The 27,273-nt window shown below is 36.7% G+C and overlaps 1 protein-coding gene across 2 annotated transcripts in view; it reads right to left on the bottom strand.

The window, feature by feature from the left end:
* Positions 1 to 924: 924 nt before the first annotated feature.
* Positions 925 to 27,273, bottom strand: part of CUL3 (cullin 3) — a 58,582-nt gene continuing 32,233 nt past the window's right edge. For both annotated transcript variants that reach the window (XM_056358380.1, XM_056358381.1), the window contains exons 4-16: positions 24,902 to 25,062; positions 23,464 to 23,578; positions 21,930 to 22,158; positions 20,131 to 20,276; positions 17,020 to 17,196; positions 15,782 to 15,952; positions 14,214 to 14,321; positions 10,786 to 10,910; positions 10,353 to 10,449; positions 9,172 to 9,306; positions 3,926 to 4,112; positions 2,089 to 2,234; positions 925 to 1,404 (exon numbers count right to left, since the gene is read on the bottom strand). In XM_056358380.1, the coding sequence (XP_056214355.1) occupies positions 1,273 to 1,404; positions 2,089 to 2,234; positions 3,926 to 4,112; positions 9,172 to 9,306; positions 10,353 to 10,449; positions 10,786 to 10,910; positions 14,214 to 14,321; positions 15,782 to 15,952; positions 17,020 to 17,196; positions 20,131 to 20,276; positions 21,930 to 22,158; positions 23,464 to 23,578; positions 24,902 to 25,062 (1,929 nt within the window). In that variant the 3' untranslated portion in view covers positions 925 to 1,272. The remainder of the gene's footprint in view (positions 1,405 to 2,088; positions 2,235 to 3,925; positions 4,113 to 9,171; positions 9,307 to 10,352; positions 10,450 to 10,785; positions 10,911 to 14,213; positions 14,322 to 15,781; positions 15,953 to 17,019; positions 17,197 to 20,130; positions 20,277 to 21,929; positions 22,159 to 23,463; positions 23,579 to 24,901; positions 25,063 to 27,273) is intronic.

Here is a 27,273-nt window from a genome sequence, read left to right as displayed (position 1 = left end):
AACTGTCCCCCCCTCCCACCTTCTCGTGCACCCCCTGATGCTCACTGGCAGAGTGGGCCGAGAGGCAGAAAAGGCCCTGACTGTAAGTGCTGCTCACTAGTAATTCAAACATCCCTCTGTTACCGATGCCGTTTTCAGCACAAATCCATAACGTAGCCCCCTACCAGCTACTATGAAGAAAATTCACTCTCCCAGCCAAAACCAGCACACATTTAAAATGCATTTTTAAAAACAAATAGTGCACACTGGTTTCACTTTAATCTCCTGAAATATGCACTTATGATGGGAAGCCCTGGGGCTACAGATCCATATATGATGTTTATTAACAAAATATAATCCCAGTATGTTTCCCCAGGGGACAGTATTTAGTTCCAAGAGATTGTCAACCCTGTACTCTAAAACACTTGAATTAGTTGTTTGTGTACACTAAATCCATTTATTTTAAATTTATTTTGTCTACATTTAGTGAAATAAAAACATCGCCCTGTACAATCCACTATCAGCAGTGAGTACAACAGCAAAAATTATTATACAGTTTATACACACTAAAATCTTCTCCTTTTTTCTATAAAGAAACCAGAACAAACCTAATCAATATAGAGTTTAATTTAGAAGAACTCAAATTACAGAAGGGAAAGCCAAAATTATTACGGTCTTTTCTGAGCCCCCAGAAGTTCCTAAATCATGTTGTTGGAACAGTGAGTGCAGGTGGAAGAGTGAAACATGCTCAAGTTGTCTTCTTGGGTCTTCAAAAGATTACCAAATATTTAAATTAAACATGGCTAGTTAAAGAAACATTTGAAGCAGAGCAATATAACTGGGAATTTTGCCTTACCAGTTGTGGTTTCTTTTAAACCCAACTTATACAATGCGCGAAGTGCTAAGCAACACTACAGAAACACATTTACATCAACACTGAAGATCTGGGGATATGAAATTCCAACAATTTTATTTTTTTAAATGAGCTGTATTTTCTAAATTTGATTTTATTTTTCTGTTTTCATACAGTATTGAAAACAAACGCGGCACATTCACATTTTCCCGAAGTATTGTAAGGATGATCTCTACAGGGATAACGTTGAAAAGCCTGAAGCTCAATCAATTGATGTTGAAAACTCTCAAAAGGAGTAAAAGGCTTGATCTGAATGGTCTAGAACATGTACTGTAATTTAATAGAAGAGATGGTCGTCTTTAATATTAATGATTTAAAAGAACTTCCCAGTTCATGCGAAGAGTATAGTCCAAGAATAAATCAAATTTTCTGAACGCATTTTATGCTACGTAAGTGTATACTTTGCGATCCTCAGGTGTTCGTGCCAAATATTCTCTCTCAATAAGTCCTTCAATACGTTTTTTAATAACAACTGGACTTGGTAAGAATCGGGCCTTCAGCTGCTGAGTGACCTAAAACATAAGATCGAAACCAATTAATATAAGACCACAAGGCAAGTAAGATCATTAAGTAGCCTAACCAAACCAAATAGTCAGAAAAAACATATTTAGACAGGGTTGGCTACAACCATGAAGCATAAGAAGCAGTCTGCAAACTGCTGACAGTTGTTAGCCCCTGATGAGTTGATTGCTCATCCCTGGGTACGATTCCAAGTACTGACCTCCGCAGAGGCATGGTCCCAACCTGAGAATGCTCTCAACTGCAGAGCCCTAAGGGGGTTCAAAAGTGGACAATGGGAACTATCCCTGAAGCTGTCAGAACTTAGGAGTTAAGAGCAGCCAAGAGCTCAAACTGCTCAAACCTGGACGCAACAGTCAGTAACAAGATCAAATCAGAAAATAATTAATGTTAAATACAATGGTTTTTGTTGCCAACTTATTTCAAGGAATTTGGTAACATCATAATAGCACTAAAAGGAGGAATGAAAATTAGATACACCCAACGGTACAGCCTAAACTGATGGGTAAGGATTTAGATGTCTTCACATACACAGGGAGAAAGAACAAAAGGGTGGATTTAATACAGCATCTCTCAAAAGCCTTTCAGAATCACATTAGTGAGAGCTGTGTAACTTTCATGAATTAACAGGAAAAGCAAGAAAAATTCCCCAGCCCGTATCATATGAGTAAATATACCTCTGCTACTAGCACATTGTGTTGCATCTTCTTTCTAGATTTCATTATCCGAACTATAGCAGCTTCTATCTCATGTTTTCTGTCATCATCTACTTTCTGCCTTGTTTCTTTCCTTTCTGGATCAGATTCTCCTTGTTTGGCAGCAACTTAAAGAAAAGAAGCAGAATGTAAAGCATGTTAGCAAAAATAAAATTAATTTCATTGTGTGTTAGCTTCACTACTTATTTCATCTAGACATCAAGTTCTATTTTCCTGAGTTTTGACATTCTCAAACTTGATTTTTTTAATGAAAAGCCACCAGAACATATTAACACCTTCTGGCATATTTTGATAGCAACTGACAAGGTAACAATCTGTTACTTAATTATTGCTATGTTAAAATCTGAACAGTATGCAAATCTGCTTACTGGCACCACTAACCCCCCCGCTTCCATTAAATATTTTTCCCTTTAATATAACAAATAATCTATTAATTAAAACAGAAAAAGGATTGAAAGTGTACTTCAGAAACTAGTTACATACTTTGGAAGTTCATCAGTCGGAAGAAACAGTCCAACTTTATCCTCTTCAACTCATTACATTCTTTGTATTCTGCTCTCCTATTTATGTTTTATTTCTGCCCTTATTCTAGCTTTTCTTACCCTTTCACCCAAGAGCTGTCATAATCAAGCCCTCCCCCCACACCACTACACCACTTTGCCCCCTACCCTTCTTCACTCAAAACCCCCAAGTATTTATCACTTTTAAAGAGATACAGAAAAATAAAACCACAAGTATCAAATCTGCTCTGAAACCGTGCCAAGCCCCCAGTCATATTCCCCATTCACAGACATTTGCGGAGTGGAAATGAAAACGCAGAATTCCACTAAACCTCGAATAGATGTCACAGAATTTACTTTTGATTATGCCAGGGAAGTGCCTTGGGTCCTGATGAGAGGTTTCTTGACATCCTCATTTGGCTGCTGCGCCCCTGCTCACCAGAAAAATTCTGCAGACATGGCAAATTGTTGCCATCACAGCGCTCTGCGTGCGCCTGAGGAGAGCCCAGCTATCACTCACGCAGAGGGACACACGCAACGTAATGTAATTAGTAGGTACTAACGGGTTTTACATGCTTACATCCCTGAACAGAGTGATGCACAGAACTTATATCACGTGTGACAAACAGCACGTGAATCACCTATGTTGCACTTAAAACACTGCCAGTGCTGCTGTATATTTTATGTACTGATATCTGCAAAGTCAGAGAATATTTTAGATGTACTAAAACTCAGAACTAATTTTCCAGCGCTCTATAAGGTATATCCACAGCAATGCTACAACTCAGAAATTGTTTCCAGAGAGTTTTCCAGACAAAAAGGTATCAACATTACTTATGCACAAGACAAACCAGCATTTCTATGAGCTAATGAAGTTGTATCGTACCAATCCGTTTTTCTTATTTGTTAAGCCCAAATACATTATAGCTACCTGGCACTTGCAAATTACTTTTGTATGGGCTAAAAACATCACTCAGTTTCACAGCAGTGCAACAACTCATGAGGCAATGTTTCTATTTCTAAATCGATCAGTAGCATGTTTTTAATTTTACTGAGTTTTATTTCTCTTTCAACATTTCCTTTTAAGAGATAATTACAAATTTTGTAAAGTAAAAGGCTTAACTATGACTTCCACGCTTTTCTCAGTATTTAAATTTTCATTTTGATGCAACTGATCATCAACAAAAAAATACTATTTTCTTTTGTTCACATGTCTAGACATCAATCTTGCAAAAGATAATTTGACATTTTAAGGCAGTTTTAGGACTACAACACAGTAGAATATAAAGCTCACTTACCCGTCTGAATCTTGACTCTGTGTAGTTTAGATGTGAACTGATCATTCACTGTAAATATATGACCATTTTCTATTTCTTTTGATTTAGGCTCTTTTGTGAGAACACGTTGTGTTGGTTTGCCACATGCAAGGGACTGTAGGGCTCTAACCAGTTCTCTTTCGGGGATATCTGTTTCTTGTTGAATTTCCTAAAGAAAGATATCTTAGTTAGTTTATGGCTACAGCAGATGCACCATGTTTTGCAAACAGCAGCACTGACTGCTTAAATGTACACCTTCAAGTGTGCAAAATACTACTGCTATGACAGCAGCTGTGGGGCTTGAAAGGTTAGATTTAATTCAGTAGCACAGTCTCAATACATAATATGCAAAATGATCCACCTGGGTCAATGCACAGGCAGTAAATTCCGTCACGTAAACAGTCATCCTGAGTTGAAAATAGAAGAATGAATAACCAGCTGCTTCATGTCACTGTCATTTTTGAGAAGGCTGAAAGGATTTGTTCACTGCTTCCAACGTTTGCCGAACAGAGTGAAAACAAACCTTTTAAGTAATTCAGTGATGGAAAACATCCATGCTGTTCATGAGCATTTCTGACAAACTGTGTAAACGTTTTTACATTCAGGAGCACTGTTAAAAATAAAATCTTTACAAACGGAAGCAAACAAGGCCACTGTAAGAGAGAGATGCTCTTGATGAATTACATCTCCTTTCTGAATAACCTGAAACAATTTATTTACAGCCCAGATGCCCTTGGCTAGGACTTCTCCAGGTGAAATAAAACCCCAAATATCATAGTGCATCAAATGGTACGAACTTTGAAGAAGAATGTTTGTAAAAACATGCACATAACTTGTTGCATCTCTGTCGGTATACTTAGGAGTTCAGCTGCAAGCTGTATGTTAGGTAAGTCACTAGTGATCATGAGTTAGTAATCAGATTATACTAGATGTAGAATGATGTCTTAACATGCTCTAGGAGCAGGCCAACTACTACTGCTTCCTCTAACTTAACTTGTTTACTGAGCTCCCATTCATTAGAAGTTCATTTTAGCCTTATCTCTATTCTCTTCCTTTTTCTACTTTGAGGAAACTGCAGACATCTCCGATTTCACATTCCTGTTCAGACTCGAGGGACCTCTAGCAGCTGAAGATCAAACTACTAAATAGAAAAAATAAACCTCACAGACACACAACTGTCCACAAGAGCTGTCACTTTCTCGGCCTCTCCACTTTCAGTTCCAAGGCCAGTGTCCAGCTCTTACACTGCCCCCATAAATTCCTAGTTCTCATGGCACACAAGTCATACCAACGACCTTCAGGCTAAAAACAGCACTAACAACTCCCAGTGATCAAAATGCTACAATCTGTAAAGAACTGTAAAGAACTTGTTAAAAGTTCTTTGAACTGTGACCAGAAAAATCAAACGTCAGAGTACAACCAGGTTCTATTAAATTATGTTACTTCTTGGGTGTGCTCAAGTTTTTTAAAAATCAATGCAGAAAAATAAATGCCACTCTTCTGTGGTCATCCACCACTGACAACACGCAATAAAAATAATTTGGATGTACTGGCCTCTACTTGGACTCTGCAATTAATTACAGCGCATCTCATATACAATATCTCACTAAGTCTCTGTGACACCAAGGCGGAATATGCCTCACTTTTCAACTACAGACCCAATATCACATGTACAACGTTGACTTTATGTGAAAATGTGATTTTGGTACAAGTTCTAATTCATTTGAATGAGGTAAATAAAAAAAAAAATCAGTAAGTCTAAAATTTAAAAATATCAGAATTTTTGATACATACTGCTTATGGATGATCGGGAACTAATAAAGCATTTTTTATCTAAGAGTATCCTTAGCATAATGCATTCAGAAATATTCATACTATTTCAAGTGATGTGCATCCATGTATTTTAACTATTTGCTAGTATCAAAATGCTTCTTTCCAAGTAGCTCACAGAAAAGTTACTATTTCTTCATTTGTTACTTTAGTTAAGTTTTCACCTTCACACTGTTTTATTCTCCTAGATCCAGCACAAAGTAATATTAAAAAAAAAAACAAAACCCACAACCCCAAAACACTATAATCCTCCACGTGGTCACAACAAACAGTCTTACTGAAGTGGACTGATCAGCATAAATTTAAACAAACCAAAGGAAGGTGACACTTAGATTACAGGACTTAGGTAAATGTAAAGCCTCAAGGTTACAAACCAAACCCAGCTTATTACTGATGTAATGCCTGTGACATGCAGGCTCTCAAACTCTGATTTTTTTTATCAACACCTAAAATTAATCTTTTCAAATCTAAATTACTTCTACAAGGAAACAGATATACTATGCTTTTGATGAAAGTGAAACAAAGATCTAAAATGGAATTTGACTTTTTTGATGCTACTCATCCTTACACTAATTACTAGGTATTTCTGTGTTTATTTTACTTCATTCTGTAGCATTCTAACTCAGCCACCAATCTATGTGAACCACTTAGGTTTCAGAATTTCTAAGTTAGCTTTACAGCAAGAACCACAGGAAGAACTGCACTGCAATATGCTGCCTCAGAGGCAGGCAAAAACTTCAAGTTGGATAAAAAAAGTGTAGCTGTGAATGTAAACGGGGATAACAGATGTTCCTGTGCTCTCTTTCCTTCAGTCTGTAGCATATAATTTTTCAAAATACATCAAATATCTATGTAAAAATATAACAGTGAAAAACGCACACATTTCTTCCCCACCACCAAAATGTCTTATTTTAAAGACCACACCAGAGTTGTGCACAAGAGCAGTACTGATTACACAACCTTAGTTCTAAAAATATTGCCAAGTGAGCTCTATCTGGAGGCTATAAAAGAGAAGATTCTAGGTATGGAACTGCTCTGTCTGGTTCTACACCAGAAAAAAAGTTTATTAAAAGGAAAATGAGAAGAAATTTACAAGGAAAAGCATTATGACATTTTGTTGAAATGACAAAAAAGGGAAGCATTTGTATTTCTATTTACAGATTTCAACATGTCTATCTTCCAAAGCTGAGATCAGCAAAAGAGAAGAAAACAGTTAAGCCAGTTTTAAATTCTAATCTCTCATTTTTGTGGAATTATTCAACAACTTTATTTCTATCACAGTTGCATATGTATTTCTCATTTGTTAAACCTAAAGAAAGAAGCAAAAACGTGCCCCTTATTTTCCATGTTATCATTAAAAAATTGTGCATTTCACCTTTTTAAACACCGAGATGTACTGTAAACTAACAGAAAAATATTTGGAGTATTAGATGAGACTTGATTCGAAGAAATTGAATTCTTCGAAAAAATTAGCATTGTTTGAAGGCTTGTATGAAGATCCTTCCTCTTAAATTCAAGTAGCACTAACCTAGACCCATATGGCCACCAGTTCTTTTTGCATATATAAATGTTGCTGTACAGGGAGGGATACAGTAAATTCGTAATGTTTTTGTGAAGGAATTTTGCTATACCAATAATCCTTTAAGTTTCTGTAGCATCTTATGCATAATTTTTGCATCATTATTATCACATTTTTCTCTCAATCACATGGCTTAATGGCTATTACGATTATTGTGTAGATCTTGTCAAGTTTGCAATTAATAATCACACTGAATGCAAAACAAAACAGCAACATCTGTTCAACTCTGAAGCGACTTCCAGTTAATCTGTTCAGCTGTGAACCTGCAGAAACACTTGTATATCAGACAGTTTTATGCTTACACAAGCACACACCACAAGTCATCTCTCACGTTATGTTGCAGTAAAAGCACTGATTTGATATGACAGAGAAATAACAGTTGCCCAGTACTCAGCAATTAATCATGTATTCAATAACCAAAGAATAAAGATAAAATTCATTCTACTCTTAAGTTTTCATAAGCTTTCCTGGCTGGAGTTAAAGACAACTCCCAGACACTTCACCAAAGAAACCAAACAAAACAAATATGCCTTCTTAATGTTTTAGTTACAATGGGACACAGAGTAAAAGAACTCCCAAACCAGAATTGAACAAAACACAACCTAGAAGCACACGGACATTGCTCTATCATCTGGTCTTAGTAATATAAACTGTAACTTAAAGCATATATTAAAAAATGTATTTTTCACTGCTCTACCAAGTATTATTTATTCATATACAGGTAAGGCTCTACTACTTATAAAGCCTACATTTTTGTGGAATAAGGTAGCCACCAGCCCGGCATCAACTTCCAAGAAAAAATAAGCTGTTAAGTCATGTCCATCTGTCACCCCCCCAGTATTCTGCAGAGAAAGTACTCAAAGCTGTAATGCTCCTGTAACAAATTTCACAACACACAGGACTTTGTGCTCTAAAATAATCTTTTTTTGAGCTATGAGTATTTTACTAAGAGCCTCTTATCAAACGCTGCCTTTCTTAATCCCAACTGAGACCGTTTCAACGCAACATTCTTCATTAACAGGTCAGAAGTATGCCAAATAAGCTGAAAACAAAATCCAAACAAAAAGGCAAAATGATTACTATGCATAGCACAGTCAAAAGTAGCTGAAAAAAACCTGGAAATCCACTCCATTTCAAACTGCACCCATAGCGCTTTTCAAGGCTGCCAATGCTCTCTCAAACAGAAGACAATGCCAAACCCAAGAATATTAATTGACATTAACAATACAATCCTCAAACCTCACACTACAGGATCCTCCTCCACTACTCCTAAAGCCTTCATCATCGTCTATCAGCTGACCACTTGAACCTTTCCTAGCAATACCCTTCTAGTCTCCTTGTTAAGAATCTATCTGGGCATTCTTCATTGTCCTTTCTGGCTGACCCACTCAAGAGAAAGGATGACAGTTCCTGGATTCATCCCACAGCTCACTCCAGCCTGCCAATTTAAGCACTTGAGTGTTTAAGAGGCCAGGAAACAAACCCTTCTCCATCCTTTGGCCTCTAAATCCTGTTTTTCAAAGATCAAATGAGCAAATGGAGCCACCTGCTGCATTCCAACTTCAGCTTTTCTATAGCTGTATGGCCTAGGAATAAATCACACAACTCTTCTGTGTTTTTGAAAACTTCTGTTCCCAAATAATTTCCTCACTTAGGATTGCTTCCCAGGCGCACTGCTAATGATCTGCTTCCTGTATTTACTGGCCTGATCCCCATTCAAATAGAATGAGAGGCACTTGATCTTCAAAGATCTGTTCAAGAGAAAAGAGCGTGCCTAGAACAGTTATTTACGTTCAAGTGAGAAAACCACAACACTTACCTCAAATGTATATTTTTCTCTGTTGTTAAAGAGCATTAATATCGTCATCTGGAAAGTGGAGACTTGCAATATGTGCTTCCGTGTATTTGAGCCAGTTACTTGGGCACCTCCTACGCCAACCTCTGAGCCATCTTCCTATTTTAAAATTCCAAAACTACTATTAGATTATTCTCCACTGCAAAATATTTTACCTCAGTAAGACAAAGGCTATATGGCGAAATATTTATCTAGGAGACCTGTCTACACAAGGGACAGACTAGTATATGCCTGGTGGCATCAACAGAATGTCTCTCCAGTAGTTGTCCTGGCATCACAGGGTGCCCGAGGCTGGCACCTCTGTAGGTCCCACCTTTGCGTGAGTCACTACTCAAGGCCAGGCCATCTAGAGCAAGATGCTTAGATGTGTCCAGTCAAATACTGAGCATCTCCAAAGACAGAGACTCTACCACCTCTCTGGCTGGCCCCTGTTCCACTGCTTGCCCACCCTCCAGTTTTCTCATTCTTACCTTTAAAATTATCAAAATATTTACCCTACAGTAATACAATTTGAACATCCCCACAAATGCACATTATTAATACTTTGTTGTAAGAATTTTGTTTTCCTTTTGCATTGTCATACATTCCTAAACATCACACCATTACTACTTCCAGTTTAGCATTTTAAAACTGGTCTAAATCACCATCAAATTATTTTCTTATAGACATAAACACTAAACATTGTACTTCTAAACTCCTCTAAGATTCTCATGTTTGAAAAAATGTTGTTCACATTGCTAGCACTGTGCAGATGAAGAGCAGGCTGAACTTGGCTTAACAGCACTTTCACATTAACAAACTCTAAAGAGAAACAAGTTTAATTTCACTTTTGACTGATTCACAGTCAAAACCCCCACAAACACTCAAACCATTGAGGTTCCTTTAAGATCAAAATTGCTATTTCTCTGCGAGGTTAACAAAGAACGATACTGATTGATGCATCCAAATTAGATTTACTGGGGGGAAAAACAGTGAAAACAAAACAGCTACAAAGGAAGAATCAGACTACAAAGCCAAGGGAAGGCATATTTCTTCTATTATCAATGGGTAAGCTTTTATTTTACACAATTCTAAAGTTATTACAAATATGTATTTGCTTACATTTTAAAAAAAAAGACAATATTTTCATAATCTTGACACCTTACCTTTTTAACGGGCCCATAGAAAGTGGCATTGAGATCTGCAGAACCCATATGATGCTGGAGTGTCAGCTGTCGCCCACTATGTTTGGCTAAATAAAATCTGTAATATATAAAATTTTCAATTCAATTATATATTTCACACTGTGTATCTAACAGGAAATTGCTTTAAACAGTTACATAGACTTCTCATAGCCATTACGGACACTCTTGAGACATTTCTAACTTCTGCTTTTTCAAAACAGTAACTCTTGTTAGAGTTAGAGCTTAAAAGCTCCAACCTCAAGCCTCATAATGCGATCACTGCATTCTCTTATTTTCACATGAACCGAAGAAGAGCGGTATGCTAGCCTGTCTTTAATGGTAAAATGTATCTGTAAGTTAAGTTCAGACGGTTTCTTCTTAAAACCTCTACCTAAAAATCTGTTTTAATACGTACCTTCTAAATATTTCAAAAGCATGTCGGGGAGCCGGAGGGATGTTGCACTTTGGTGTGGCTGACTGAGTAGGCCAGTAACCTGTTGTGAGGACCCGCACTGTAAGATCAACACCACCTAATGAGACCTAAGAACAATTGGAAGAAAACAGCCGCTATTTTAAAACAGGATGATGTTTCACCATTTTTCTTATCAGTGTAGAATGTGTAGAATTTTCACAGACTAAGAAAAAATTTAGACATATCTATAAACTTTTTTACAAAGCCAGACAAATGAGTTCATTATCAGAGTAGATGGTACAGCAAAAATTCTCCACATCATTCCCCTCCAGCATTTAAGATCGTACAGAGTTTAATAAAATACATCCTTAACCAAGAATGAAATGTTCATGATCATAAACAGAACTCACAATACATATAACAACTCTTTCTAATCAGGCTTTTGACAACATCTAGCAAAGCCAGGTTGCTAAATGCATCAGTTTCAAAACAACTGTTTATAAATTTACCTTCTGGAAGCAGAGAGTAAATACTAAATATACAACGTTAAACCATAGGGAACTTTTTCTGCAGTTTACCTCTGGACAGCAATGTAAACAGTCACTTGTACATGCACAATCTAGCTACTTTCCCTGAAGACTGACATTACTATATATATTCAGCACCAGTTAGGAAACATTCTGCAACTGAAATGCTAATATATAGACATTTGGTAAACATTACATCAGCGAGGCATAATCCCCACGAGGTATCTCAACTAAGCTGAATATTATTAAACTTAAAACTGACTACTTTCAGCTCTACGGGTTGTAACTAATACCTTCAAAGAACACATGGAAATAAGAGTACGTTATATTTTAGAGGATCAAAAACTGTCATATGAACTCAGAAACTTTCCTTATTAAATAGCAGAGTAGCATTTCCATGCGCTATGGAAGAGTTTTTGTATTGTGCGTGTTGAATGCCTGTGTGCATTAACAAACTTGTGCCTAGCAAAATTCTGAAAAACCTAGGCAGCCCAGTAACAGACTATTCACACAGAAATCACTCTGAATTTCATTAAGGTTTAAGAGGAACAATTTGCCAAAGTGTGTAACGACCAATATAAAGCTTGCTCTGTAGCCAACATTACTGCTGTGCTTCTAATTTCATACCACCAGTGTCATAAGGTTTACAAGAGAAATTCAAACAGCCATTTCGACACAGAAAACTAGTTGATCTGTGTATCACCTAAAAACCCAAAAGCTTCAACAGTCTTCTCCCTCTAGCCAAAGTATAGGGAAAGGTCATCAATGCAGACTGAAAGATACAGAAAGTATCTTTATCTGGAACTGAAACATCTTAGTTGACATGGCAACCACTTCCTAATTTTTTGAGTGTTTTAGCCAGAGCAGAACACAGCACTGAGAATGCCTCACACCACACATACACAGTGCGGAGCAGTTTGTGACTTGAAGAAGTTTTGGAACAACTTTATTTTACAAGATGTCTTTTCAGTGTAAAAACGGTATGAACTAATGGAAAGTCCCTTGAAGTGATCTAATCTTTACAAAACTCCAAACTGAAGTTTCAGGATCACAGTTGTAGAAATTACTCATTATCTATTAGCCTGGACTTTCATTAGTGTTGAGCTTTCCACTCACTGATAGCAAACCATCCTTGGCACTACTTGTATCTTTGGCTATAGGATCAAGCAGGCAACTTTGCAGGTAGGATTATTTAGAGAAGAGCAGATGCCCAACTCACCTAGAAGGTACCATACATATTCAAGGTACACACAAGGCTTAAAAAGGAGTAGAATGGACTATTTCATATAAAACACAACATCACCAGCAAGTTAACAGTAACACAAACCTGCCAAAATCTTCTGGTTTGTATTTCCCCTCAAATACTATTGACACTAATAGAAATATAATCACTTCTATCATAAATAAGTACTCCAGAAATTTCATTAAAAGGCCATGATCAGGCTGCCCAAAAGGCAATCATCAGGTGAACTGCTGGTCCCTTGCCAAGAATAAGATGAAGTTTAAAATAATGCCTAGCAGAGTATCTGTTAACATTTTAAATTCATTTTATTAGCTGTACATAGCTAAGAAGAAGATAAGAGACATCATTTATTAACTCACTCAATATAAAACTGTCACATACAGTACATTAATCATTAACACACACACACCATATAGAAGTCCCACATGCTACCTAAAAAATGGCAGTGCTCTAGCAAATTTTTCTTGAAATTAGTATTTCAGGCATTCTAGAAGGAAAACATTATAAAGAAAAAAAGCAGTAGTAAAGCTGCCTGTCCACAAACACCTTTGTAACTGTCCATATCCTCTACAACCTTTTCTGAAACCACTTTGAGGAGATCCCATTCCTTCTCTCAAGATGACTCACAGTATGCTGATGAGAAAGATTTCAGCCGACTGCTTCAAGACAGCAAAGATTTCAGATCACCCTGTGTAACCAGGGACACTGGACAGAGTACATCCATGAACATATTTCTGGCATTCAGATTCCTGAAACTGCTTCAAACACGCTTGATATACAGACTTACTTACCGGCAGACACAGAATTACTTAGCTGTTTATTATTTATTATTAAGCGCTATTGAGTATCAATATAGAAAAAAGCGTTCAGAGCAAACTAATACCTCAAAATTGAAGCAATCTCTCCGTTATGCAGGATTCCAGACACCCACTTTTTACACCAAGGTGTCACACTTCCCGACTGAACAACTAAGTCCATATTTGGCGCTTTTGAATAAAATGGCAGTTCTGGTTTTATCAAGGTATTAATTGTGTCAGGAAAGTTAAACGTGAGGTGATAAGTTTTTCCAATCCCTGCAGCACGGAATACTTTCTACTTGCTGTTATTGTAAAATATGGGTTGCAACGAAGACTACTTTTAAAGAATGAGAAACTTTGCTGGTAACATGGCATTTTGGAAACCCACATGAGCTTGGGCAGCTGGCCCTGGGGGCGGCCGGCACAGCTGGGTGGGCACAGCTGGCCCCAGGGGGCGGCCGGCACAGCTGGGTGGGCACAGCTGGCCCCAGGGGGCGGCCGGCACAGCTGGGTGGGCACAGCTCGCCCCCTGCCGGCCACAAGCAGTAAAGGCCGCCGAGCTGGGCGCCCGCTGCAGGGCCCGCTCAGAGCAACGCAGGGACAAGAGGAGCTGAAACAGGATTTTATGGAAGTAAATCGGCACCACTCAAGCTGTCGATCAAGCTTCGAACTGACTTCTGTATTTCGGGAAATACTATCAATGTATGATAAGAAACACAGCAGAAGAAATACAATTCGAGCATGCCAACAAAATCCTTCATTCCATGTGCAGATTCCAAAGAGCTTTAAACCCACAAGCCATGATAAAGGTCTAGGGTTTGTGCTGAAGTAAAAGGACAAGCACACAGAACCCCATGCTCTTACCCCGGTTGCCTGAAGATGTTGCCTGAACTCATCCATCGTCGTGTTTGAGATGCTCATGTCCCTGAACATTCCTTCCAGTTTAGACGTGAACTGACATCCACATTCAGTCTGAAAATACACAAAATAACTTGTTGTGCCAGCACTATGAAAACAGAGCTTCTGGTATGTGAACTGCAAAACTAAGAGTTAGTTTATAAATCTCAAAAATTCTATTACTGTACATTTGGTTACTGGGACTCCCATTTGCATTACCTTCAAAACTTAGCATTTGTATTCCATATAAGGATCTAACCCTAAGCACATCCAAACCTGTTTTCCTTCTCTTTTCTCCATCACTGTATTTTTTATATCTTTTTAGCTTCCTATCTCATCTTAAAAAAAAAAGTCTGTGAAAGCTTATCAAGCCAATGTATTTCACCTGCTTTTTCTTTTAGCATGATACTGTAAAGACAGATAATCTTTATTTGTATCAGAAAAAAACCCCGTCATCCTAAAGTGTGTAATTTTAATGGCTTTCTGCAGATTGCCATGTAGAGATTTCCAGACCTTTTGAGAATCAGGAACATATGCACATACAGATACATGCGCACAAACAAATGCATTTCAATTGCACATACAAGACTTTGTGCCTATTTCTAAGACAAGATAACAGTAAAGGCAAGCATGTTGGCTTCAGCATCCTAATTGCTGTGCAAATCCATAAAGAGAGCAATTCCAGTCCACTGATTCATCCTGCAAATGTATGTCCCGTGCCTTCTAAATCACCAGGCTAGAAGAGGCGGAGAAGTAACTGGGACGAAACTAATATCAATAATTTGGAATGAATACTGGTAATTTGGAGAAATTTGATGCAAACAGGCTTTGCTCACTGATGGAATATGAAGGTCAGAAATAAGGATCACTAAAGGTTTGATTTTAGGATCAAATCACTCGGGTTCAGAAGTTCCATAACCATTAATCATGCCACTTAAGAAGAAGCTGCATTAGAACTTGCTTCAAGGACTGTTCACCTTTAGGCTTTACTTTCTTCTCCATCTCTTGGGCTATTTTATCAATAAATTTAACCAACTCAGAAAAACATGTTTCCAGACACTGATGAGAAGATTATTTTTTTCCCCAATCTATCTCAAAGTACTTAATCAAAAAGGAATTGAACATTATCAGTAGTCTGCAGATGGAGGCAACTAAAAAACAACTATGGCATGCAATAAAAGAATTCTACCGTGAATGACAGAAAATCTAGGACAAAATACATTCTTGTCCGCAAATCCAGTCACTAGGATAACCAGAGCTGTCTTCATTTGGGAAGTCTTAACAAATTCAGTAAAAAAAAATAAATTAGCTTTGTTAAATAAAATTAGCTTTGTTTTCTAGACTGCTTTCTCACCACAAGTGCTTTCCAATATTTACAGAATTATTCAGAAAAGCCTTTCATATTTTCTGTTGGGGCTTTAAAATCAAATCTGTGTTTAACAGCAGTCGAGATTTACGTTATCTATATAACCCTTATATAAAAACAGAAGAAACTTTATTGCTGAAAAAATGAAGTAAAAAGTATCCAGACTTACCTTTAATTTGGATATCATATTTTTCTCAGAGTCATCTGAAACGCTCTTGTTTGTAAGAAGTCTTCTTGCCAAGTGCTGCTTGTAATAGCGTTCAAAGACATCTTTCTCTTGCATAAACCTAAATAAAACCATTGCCTTATCCAAGATAGTTTCTACTTCTTGCTCTGTTAGCTGTAAAATAAATAATTTGCTGGTTTTAACCTTCCAGCACAAGTGTCTTATACAACCTAAATACTTAAAAGTAATTCACAGCAAGCATATAGTCTAATAGTAGCCTAATAAAGAAGCCAACAAAACTGGTCCAACATGTGAACTACAGAGCCAAAAGAACAGTGCACAAACTCAACACAGCAGAGAAAGGAATAGATCTGAAATACAGGGAAAAACAATTGTGAGGGAGAAGGGAGGCGAAGGATGGGTAGAATGCCTGGATAAATACAGTAAAAGTTCTTGGATATGTTTTTAAGTATTTTTAAAAAAGCACAGATGGCAGTCAGTAGTATTGGAGGTTAGCTCTGAAGGAAAGCTTTTAAATGTTAGGACTCGTTTTGCAAAGCCTGCCTAGTGCCACAACAAATACAACGATTACTTATTTTATAAATAAATAGAACATATTGAGTCCCAAAGCATTAAGATGCATGCAATAATATTCAGCTTTAATCAGAGCCACTGAGGCCTCAGCTGAATCATCCTGTCCAGTTCTGGGTGCCATACCGCAAAAAAATTTATGAAAAAAAGCTATGAGGCAAGACTGAAGGAAACAGTTGTACTTAGGCTACACGAGACAGATATGGTAGCAGTCCTCTGATATGTAAAAGCAGTAAAAAGAAGCAAAGACAAACTGTTTCCCCTACTCAAGTGAATCAATTTTCAAAAGAAGTTACTAGGTATTGAGAGTAATTGCCAAATTATAACAATATATTTAAGGAAATTATATTTAAGCTTTTGAAGGAAGGGATCTGCAGAATCTACTACAACCTAATTATTTTTTTTTTTGAGGGGGCATCTGCCAGAAATAATGCAGGTATACTGCTTCAGATATGGGGGACAAGCCACACAACATCTTTGAGGTGTTGCTGTGTGAAGCGTTATAAGCTCAGATGTGTCACATATGCTTCTTTTTTTTTTAAGGCAGTATTACCGTATCATAAAAATGATTCTTAGCAAAGTAGCTTACTTTCATTTCATACAAGTTTACACTGGAAATAGCACGATCTTTTAATTTTGTTTATACTTACTCCCTTGACTCCCTTTTTCAGCTTATCATCAATAAATAATGAGAGGTACTCTGGAGACCTAGAGTTGAGGTTGAGGAAGTACTCAAAGTCACCCGCAATAGTCTGTTTGAAGAGTCGATCATTATTGAAAGATTCTTGAAGAAAGCGGTCAAACCGACTCTTCAAGTCCAGTAAACCCTTTAAAAAAAAGGCAGAAACTTCTCACTGATTTGAAGTTGCAAGTTGTAAAACAGTAATAATAGATGAAGTCATAGAGAAAACCACACTACAGTCAGAGATTTTGCAAAGCTCTCTATGTAGAAAGTATCTGAAATTTTAAATATATATAGCTGCCATAAATCTCTTATACAAGTCATTTTTCAGATAAACTGGCTAAAGTATTGGTGTCAAATACTGGTGCAGTTTTCTGTGATAGGCTAATCAAAGAGTAAGAACATTTTTTTAAACACCTTTATTCAACAGGCTGATTTACACAACTTAGAGGAGGTATCTGTTGTACTTGTTAAGCCGTGTCTATTTCAAATAGCATTGACAAAGTCACTATAATAAACACAGGATCTGGGAAAGATGAGGCTAAGCACCCATTAACTTCACCCCTAGAGCTACTAAACAAGTCTAAGGAGCAAACACACTGCGACAACAAGCGCGTAATGTAACATGTTAGGCTTCCCCCCCCCCCCCTTCCAATCTATAGACATGTTCTGCATTATTTAACCATGTGTTTCTTACTAATCCTTAAGAGTCACTGTGAATGCACGAAACTTAGATACATGCAGTAGTTCTCCAGTTACCAGTGTCATGTTCATGGCCCTGAACCGAACCGCTTCCTCTGAACTAAAGCATCAGATGCTTAACATCATTTTTAGGATTTGTACCATCTTCACTCAGAGTTAAAACCACCGAGTGCAGGAGGGGGAAGCTTCTTAAAATCACCTAAGCACCTTGCTAATTATGTATGATATGCACAGGGCTTAGGCATAAATAAGACAGCGTTTGGGGTGGGCTATGGTGTTTAAAATTTTCATTCAGGAGTTATATTTATCATGGACAACTATTGCCCAGAAAAACTGTTCAGGTTAAATGGTCTTAAATCCTTGATTTCTTAAAAATTTATTTATATGTGGTTACTTAAAGAAGCCATTCAAGAATTACTCAAAGAAGTAGTAATGTTTCTTAGGAACTCACCATCTCACTTAAAGGAATGGTCTTTAGACAGGCTAATTAATGCGTATTAGAAATTTTAAATGCAAAGTAAATCCCACTATCTCTCTGTTTACCAAGGTTAGCTTATGTCTCCTCTCCAGGAGTACACCATCTGAACAACCTGGTGTTAAACAGGAGAAACTGTTATACCTTAAATTACAACAGCATTTCAACATCCCTTCAAATTATTTTAAGAAGTTTTAAATCTAATCCCCTGGCAATGCTCTTGCAATCAACTCGCCAATTATGCTCAGGGTTTGGTGATGTCACGTTGCAGAACCAGTGCTGGACTATGATGAAGTTTTGTTCTTGAAGGTATAATGTAGCTTCTTTGTCTTCTTACTGCTATTTAAGTCCTTGAAAGATTCAGATGAACATGGCCAAGGTGAGAAGAGTGAGATGGCTTCTTAATTCACAAGTATTTTTCTCTTCTTCCTTCATGTCAATGGAAGTGGAGGATAAACCTGCTGGGTGGTTTAGCAGTAATGAAGTATCATCAATCCCTCCCCCTTGACATCTTCATCAGACAGCTAGGGTGCATACTGAGTGGATGAGATCTGCCAAAGCACATGAAGTATGGCCAGAAGTCTTCAGCTTCGTTATGCTACTTGCCTTTGTAGCGGGAAACATCAATAGCATCTTCATAATTAAGTTTTTAACTCATTCTCAGTTACATTTTTTATGATACGCCTTTAGGTCCACCAGGATTTAAAATGAGTGAAAACTGCTTCAAAGTAATCCACACACTTATTTTCCACATCATTTGCTGCTTTTTTTTTTCTTTTAAAAAAATAAATCATACCACCAAGAAAAAAAATTATGTAACAGCCCTTAATCATTAAGCCTAATAAATTTCACAGGGCAATCTCTCTTCTTTTTAACAATCCCTGGAGAAGTGATTCTTGTCCAAGCTTGGTAAGAAGTTTGCTTCAGCATTGCCAGAAAATTAATAATCCAAGAAGAAATGTTTTTATACTCAAATGGCTTCTTCTAATAGTAACCAGTTCTAGCAAAGTTATTTATTTCAAACAAAACAGCAGAGATAACAGACATAAAGCACTGTTTCTCATAAAGACCAGAAACAAGGACTTCTACACATTTAAAAAACCACAAAACAAATGTTTAATGAATACACATTTTTGTATTAAGTATAAAACATCTTCCAGCTATAAAAGCATTTTCTTAAAGTGCAATGAATTTAACAATTTTATGTACAAATTTAAAACCATCTTCTCGGAGACCACGGGAGATGACACACGACAAACACTCCTGAAGTATATTTTCTGATCTTGATAAATTAATGGTACACATCACTTCGTGAGAGCTGGAGAACAAGGAAGAACACTTACATCTTTTAACACGCAGAAGTGTTCCGTTTCTCCAGGTGACCAAGAATGAAGCAAGTGATTTGTTATGATTTGTAACACATTCACCTCTCAGTCATAGTTAATCTTGCCATGAAATACTGTCATGTGATTTTTGTCACAATAAACACTGACATTTAACATCACATAAAATTAAACAAAATGGACACTATAAAGCTATTTGCCAGCAGATGTAGAACTCACTCTGGAGGCAACTATCATTTAGGATTATCCAAAAAGTTCCCAGAAGTTAGGTAATTAGCCTGAATATGTTGTTTAATAAAACCAGCTATCAAAAGCACAAGAACTGAGCATGTACTTTCCAAGCAACTTAGGTAAGAGTCCTAAACATGTCTGAAAGCACAAAAAAATGTACATTTTAAACAAAACTATTAATGTATCTTATAATAATAATCCCTTTGGAATCAATATTAAGGTTTACCTTATCAGTCACGTGGTGTGTTCATCAATCTCATCAATCATAACTGCTACTCGGGGGAATGTGGGAAAGATGGAAGAAAGGAAAGTTCAAATATATAACTACCTGAATGTAGTCAACTGGATTCTTTCCTTCTCCCTCTTCAGAAACTAGTGCTTTGCCTTGCTCTCTCAGGTATGAGCTCATGCACTCGCACATTGTCTTCAGACCATTTGGCACACGACTAAACAACTTGTACATGCAAGCAAGGTCTGGAAACAAGAACGAGATATTATGCAGAACATCCTCCACTTCTGTATATATATAGAGTGCAATATATATACATAATATATATACAGTATAACATCTGTTATACTTCTGTAACTCATTCATCTCATAGCAAAAGGCGGCAGTAAAAGTTCAGCCACCTGAGCCACCGAAAGCATCCCATAAACAGCTCAGGCGCTAGCCCCTTCTGATGTCCCCTTTCCTTTACCCCAAACATACTGACTGCAGTAGCCAGAAAATTGAAAGATTGTATTCCATTATTCTAGGTTGTCTATAGCATGGAATCTGTTACTGCTGATCCCCAGGCCAGCAAAAGTTGAAGCCTGTGTGAAAGGATAGCGTTCCTAAAGCTTCAGTAAAATTATGTTTTCCAGTGATATTTAAGAACGTAGCTTTTAAGATTATCAGCCCCAAAATCAAATACTGTATTAAAAGTTCTCAAGTAAAATATAAGTTAAAGCAAATAGGACAATGTTAATGAGATGCTTGTTTCTGTAATAAAAGCAAAAACTGGTAAAAATCGGAGTTTAATTAATATTTATCTTAAAGTCAGCCACATAATCTTATACGACTTTGTTTCATCCATCTAAAATCATGAGAAGTGGCTTAGGTTAAACATGGCTTTCTGAAAAAGCAGTCCATCCTTGTACATTGATGTAAAATCTTATCTTCACAATGCAGCAACTATTTCCTCTCTAAATTTAACTAAATCAAACTCAAGGCCTACAAAAGTTAAACTCATTACTGCACCTATGAATACCCTTCAACATCCTTGTACACTCAGCCTGAAGGCTATCTTAACTGGATATTAAAGAGAAAAAAAAAAAAGTATGGTACCATCACTTTTCTTTTCAATACAGTAATTCTCTTTCTGAAATTTGCTCACTTCTGTCACTCTACCCAGTAGGTTGTGAAGGTGCTTTAATGAACAAAGGCTATTCATCTAAGCAACAAGTCTGGTCCCCATTCTCACAGCTTTAGCATGAGCACTGATTTCTAAATATAGATACTACGATCACTCTCTTCATTATTCTGTTTTAGAAACTTACGTTCTGTTTCTTTCCGTAGTAAGTTTCATTCAGTCAGTCCCACATTAACCCCTATTAGGGAAAACCAAATAAAGCCAAGCTCTTCTTTTTTAACCACTTTGATAAGCTGCTTATCCTTTAAGAACAGCTGACTCTTTCTGCAATAAAGCCCTCTTCCCAAGAAGAGGTCCTACAATACTTCCATTTAGTAAGTCATCTACACTAGCACTTTTTAAATGACTGCCTGTGGGCCAAAAACATCAATGTATTTTGACAGCTACATACTAGAGGAATGAAAGTAATAAAATGGCTCATGGAAGAAAGGTGATAAAGACCACTATAACAGGTTTCTACTTTTCTTAGGAGATACTTGGCTTACCAAGTACGTACCTGTATCTGGTACTAAACAGAAACAAGTTATACACACAGGCTCTGTTATAAGAGCCTTCTAAAAGTCTCTGAAGTAATCTCAGATGTTTGCAAAACAGAGCCACTGAAGTATTTTTACAATTACACAGGAGCACAAACACTAAGCTCAACTTATCCTATATTTAAAAACAGTTAAGCAGTATCGTAAGCATTTCTGTCTCCCATAGGATGCAGTCTTACCTTCTGTCTTCCCATTTTTCAGCATATGAACTAGCCCAGAGTTCTCCATTTCCACTATAGTTTTCATATGCTTGGAAATAAGCTCCCTCTCAACAACTTTCACAATTGGTTCTTCTGTTGATTTATCCAGACAATGCATCACCCGTTCTATTTCTTCATTAATTCTAGCTTCTACTTTCTTTATATATACAGAAGCACTGTTTTCAGCTAAAAATTTCTGACTTTCCATCTGTGATTAACATAAATTAATACTTTAGACTTTTTTTTAAAGGGGAAAAAAGACACATACTAGTTATTTCAGATCAACATTTATAAGCAAGTTCAAATCAAACCCAGCATGTAAAACAAGTAAGATGATTATATCCCCAAGATTTACATACATGCTTAACACAAAATAAAGGTTCTATTATGTTAATTGTGTTACATACATAAGGGGGTACATGCAGTATGAACATGGTATTTTTCACACTAGAACAACCTAAGCCAACGTAGTTTCCAGTTACCAACCAGAGTTTTAGCCACAGGTTCAAAGAAAAACAGGAGGATGGGGAGAGGGAAGAGACAAAAGTTCCTTTCAAATACCAGTTTATGGCATATTTATGAGTTGTGGGGATCAACAGTTCTCATTCTCATTAGTGACAATGCTGAGCACATTATTTCACATCAAACTGTTTCTGTCCATACTGGTCAGCATAGTCTTTTGGAAGGAAGATTTTTTTTAAAGCAAAGCTAAGAAAAAAACCCTCAAAGTAATTATTTTTTTTAATTTAATGTAGCATCAATGAAAAACAGAATACAATGACTTTTAAATGATTGTGCAATATATGCTTCTGATCTTCAAAGAAGTTTGGAGATCAGAGGGTATGACAGACAGTTGATCCTGCGTAAGAATTGGGAGGCTGACAAGTTATCTTATTTAGGTATCTTTTAACATGCTTTTACAATTCCTATCAATTTCCAACAGTAGATGAGCTTGATTACACTCAACCACTGTTCAAGTGCCTTCTTTCCTGAAACTACCTCACAAAAAAGCTCTAGGAAATATTTAAAATGCATTATTCAGCATCTGGTCAACAACTGGACAGCCACTTAGACTTGACTTCTTTTGACTCATTTCATTTTGTTACAAAAAAAATAACTCACAAATGTAGAAACTACGAAGGAAACAAAGCTTCCTCAAAGGCAGTTAGACAGGTAGTCTGCCCTCTCCATTCCCAGCCTGAAACTGTTCGAACCTCTCATGATATTGTGATTTCAAAGACTATGGCTACAGTGCAGGGATAGACTAAGTTGCATGAAATAGCCCAAAGCAGGCACAAAAGTAGCATGATGATTAATTTACAAGTTATTGGCACCCATAGCTCAAAATTACATTCAAATTATTGTAGTTCTGTAAAATTTCCCCCAAGTTATTGATTTTTTTCTGTAATTTAATAGAGATGGACATACAGATCAAATAAGCAGCAGTTAAAGCCCCACAAATTCTCCCAGGCAGTTGTAACATTTCAAATATGATATTACAACATTGATGTACCTGAAAAAACTCTGCAGACATCTCCAAAAATGGAGCCTCAAAATCTTCTTCATAGACTGACCTTCCTTCAAGACCTAGAATCATTAACATCTGGCAAGCATTTCTTATTGCGCCTCTGCCAAAAAGTAAGTTGTTAACAACTTGAGAAATCCACATGCTTGGAAGACAAAGAGTACACAGCAGAACAACAATTCAGAACATAATATCAACTTAAGAAAATGTAGTAATAAAAAGCCGATCCTAAATGTTTTGGTACATGACAGGTTTTCAAGAAGATTGCAGGAGGAAGATTGATTGTTTTTGTTCTAAACTAAGGAGCTGACAATATTTATTAAATATTTTAAATACAACGATAGAAAAAACAGGTCTCAAGTTCTACTAACTCAGAAAACTATTAAGAATATATTTCAACAAACGAGGAATTAACCAAAAATACTACTTCAAAGCAAACTGAAAACTGCACATGTAAGTTGGAATTGAGCAATTCAAAACAACTGCACAGATGGAAGTGCAAAGTTTGGGGTGGCTTTTTTTTTTTGTTGGCTATTTTTGGGTTTTGTTTTGTTTTGGTTTTTTTTGTTAAAACAAAACACTGCCACAAAATGAAAATGCATCAGCAAGTTAAGCATTTGTTTAGGCATAGAAATACATCAATAAAATGTGAAAACAAAAGAACTGCATCCAAGAAAAAAATTCCACTTTCTGGCAGTAGGGGACAATACACAGCTGTTGCCAGGGAGTATTCTTCTCTTCATAAATCCATGTTGGGCAATCTCAGTCACAGAACTGCTGCCAAAGCAGCATGGAGTTTATGTATCTCCACACCCAACAGCTGCTCTGAAACTGGAGATACACAAGAAAACTTGAAAATGTAAAGTTACTTCAACTGCAATATCTGCAGCGTGTGGCACAAAACTCCAGATCTACTAAAGTGGCTGGAGAACACGAGTATCAGATTTAAAAGCTCAGAGATGCAACTGAACTATCAAGAAACAGACAAATCAAAACATAAGCAAGGGAAACAGATTTAAAAAAGAAAACTTCAAAAATAGTAATAAAAAAGCCAGGTACAAGAATGTTAAACAGCCTCTCAGTACAGAGGAAATACAAGGCAGCAAGAGGCAAGGAACTGTCAAAACTCTGCTTTATAACCAAATGCTCTGACACACAGCAGTAATTGAGAGATTTAACAAAAGTTGTTTAAAAAAATACAAGATAGATATTAAAAGATACATTAATAAGCTTCCCCATTTACCATTATGCTAAACCTAAATGTACAAAGAAATATGTTATTCCAGATTATGAAGAAATTTTACTTGTGATCAGAAATGCAGCCTTAAGTAATGATTTATTTCTATAGGTTCTTGATTCACTTTTTAAAATTGGCATGTAAATTGGCATTCTTTACATCAAAAGATGTCACTTACAAACATCTTACCTGTCTACAACTTCTCCTTTTCTTTCTCTTGCAATCATATCCAGCAGAGTTTGCCGCAGGTGATCCCTAATACAGCCATAGCGTACAACTTGGTCTCGAAAAATAATCAAGCCCAAATTGTAAACATTTTCCACGTTATTTTGTTGTACATACACACGGTCCTACAAGGAAGGCATACACAGCAATAAAATTTTAAATTCAGTACACCCATTGTTACTAAAAATGGCACAAGATTGGTCATATTTCCACTGTACAAAAACAAACAAATTTATCTTCTCTCCTTTCTTCATAGAAAGAAATTATGAATAACCTCAAAATTCAAAATCAGTCCCATTTTCCAAAACTTCCTTTACATAGAAAGTCTACTTTGCTTAAGAGTGTAAACACAGCATTTAAGCCACTTTTTTGTTTGGGGGCAGGGTAATCTCCATATACTGACAAAATTCATGGCACCATCTCAGAGAGGTTTTAGTCACCTACTCAAACCCCTTTCATCTGCCCCTTTTTGTTCTTCAGGAAAAATTGATTAATTTTTCCCCAACTCCCATGAATCTTCCTACTACTAATTTTAGACAGTCAGTTGTCCCCCAATATTCAGTGGAATTTGCTGAAATATCATCATTAGATGAACAGAAGGAAGTGTCAAGCCAAAATGAGAACAGTTACAACCAAAACATTTATGGATTGGTAGTGCAAAAATTGTACATAAGGACTTCTGTTGAAGCCCCCACCCCCACAAACTCACTTTCAATCAGCCTGAGCAAGTATCTTGATACCTTGGTTATGTTTTATTAAAATCACGCACATACACACACCCCCAAAAAAAGAAGGGGGGCAAGAAAGAATATTTTTAATGTTTCAATATGGATTTAAATTCTACCTCCATACATGATCTCAGTCTATAGGAAGGATCAAGCTCCTCAACTATCCACTAGCCCCATGCTGCCTATGTTTACAAATCAAGGCTGATCCTCAGAACTTTATTCCAAGTCTGTATAGCTCAAACACCAACATACAGAGTTGACTGAGACACTGCTGAGCAGACACCTTGAGTTTCTTACTGCTATCAACAGAAACACTCCAAAAACGTCTCCCCTTTTCTATTCCTCTCTCCCAACTTACCAACCTTCTAGAAAGGAAGACTATTAACAGAGTTACTAAACAGACAGAAAATTAGCGTAATCATTTAATATCCAGTAGTGTTGTACTAGGTAACACCATTTGAAACATTAAGAAGGAAAACCTATGAGTTTTTACAAACTTTTTCTGAGATGAGCAATTATTATCCCGCCCCCCCCCCCTCCCCATCAGGGTATAATACATTCCTCTAATGTAACAGTTTGGGTAATTACTAAAAATACTGCTTTACAGCCATTTAAGCCTCAGGACGATGATAGTCAAAAAAGTTAAAAAGAGTTTTGTACCCACTCACAGATCTGATTGTGCTAAGGTTTTCCTAAAATTTACATAGCTATAACAAAATAAAAATCAAATTCCAGGAAGGATGAAGGTCAATGTTTGAAATTGAGTATAAAGATTAGCTTCTGCACTGGTTCCATCAGTTACTTAAGTGCTTTAACTACGCTTCAATTCTGAGTGTTGTGCTCAAACACCTAGAAAACGAAAGCATTAAAAAAAATAAAAGCATGCTTCAGACTATGGAAAAAAGATTACAAAATTGTAAGTTTATATAAATTCCGCAATTACAAAAAAAAATCAGGAGGAACAGACTCCATACCCTTCAGTATTTTAGCAGCTAAATTTACACGGCAAAATTATTTATATACTAATTACATGCCAGATTGACACTCAATGACCAGAGGAAAGAAACACCATGTTCCACAATTCACTAATGATTTCCCACTCACTCCCTCAGATCGGCAGCACTTAAATGAAAAAACAAGATGGGAACAGGTCAGATATGCCTACTCAGTGGCTCATGAAGCAAGCTCAGTTCTGCCTCAAAGCAAAAAGTTTACTAATTGGTCTCATGAAGTCAGTTTAAGCAACACACTGCAAAGATCTAGACCACCATATGTCACTATTTTCTTCCTGTTATTTAGAAACAGGGTTATTTACTTCACTCCCTTATTTGCATACTTGCATCAAGAACAGAAGTAAATGTGATTCTGATGCATGAGAAGCTTAAAATACATTTTCAAAGAGATGAAAGAACATTAAAAGTAGTGTCTAATATACTCTATAACTTGAGGAGAAAAATACACATATATATTATTGCTGAAGAACATTCAGGTCTCAGCAGCACAGGCAGCAGGGTATCAAAATGGATTAAAGCCATGGTCATGACTCATCTGCATAGCTTCTGTTCTGCCAGTGCTAAACACTCCCATTAGGAAATAGTAACTACACTA

Source organism: Falco biarmicus, chromosome 13 (assembly GCF_023638135.1).
Source record: "Falco biarmicus isolate bFalBia1 chromosome 13, bFalBia1.pri, whole genome shotgun sequence".
Lineage (NCBI taxonomy): Eukaryota > Metazoa > Chordata > Aves > Falconiformes > Falconidae > Falco > Falco biarmicus.
Note: the sequence above shows the minus strand (reverse complement) of the source record. Positions and strands in the feature narration are given on the sequence as shown.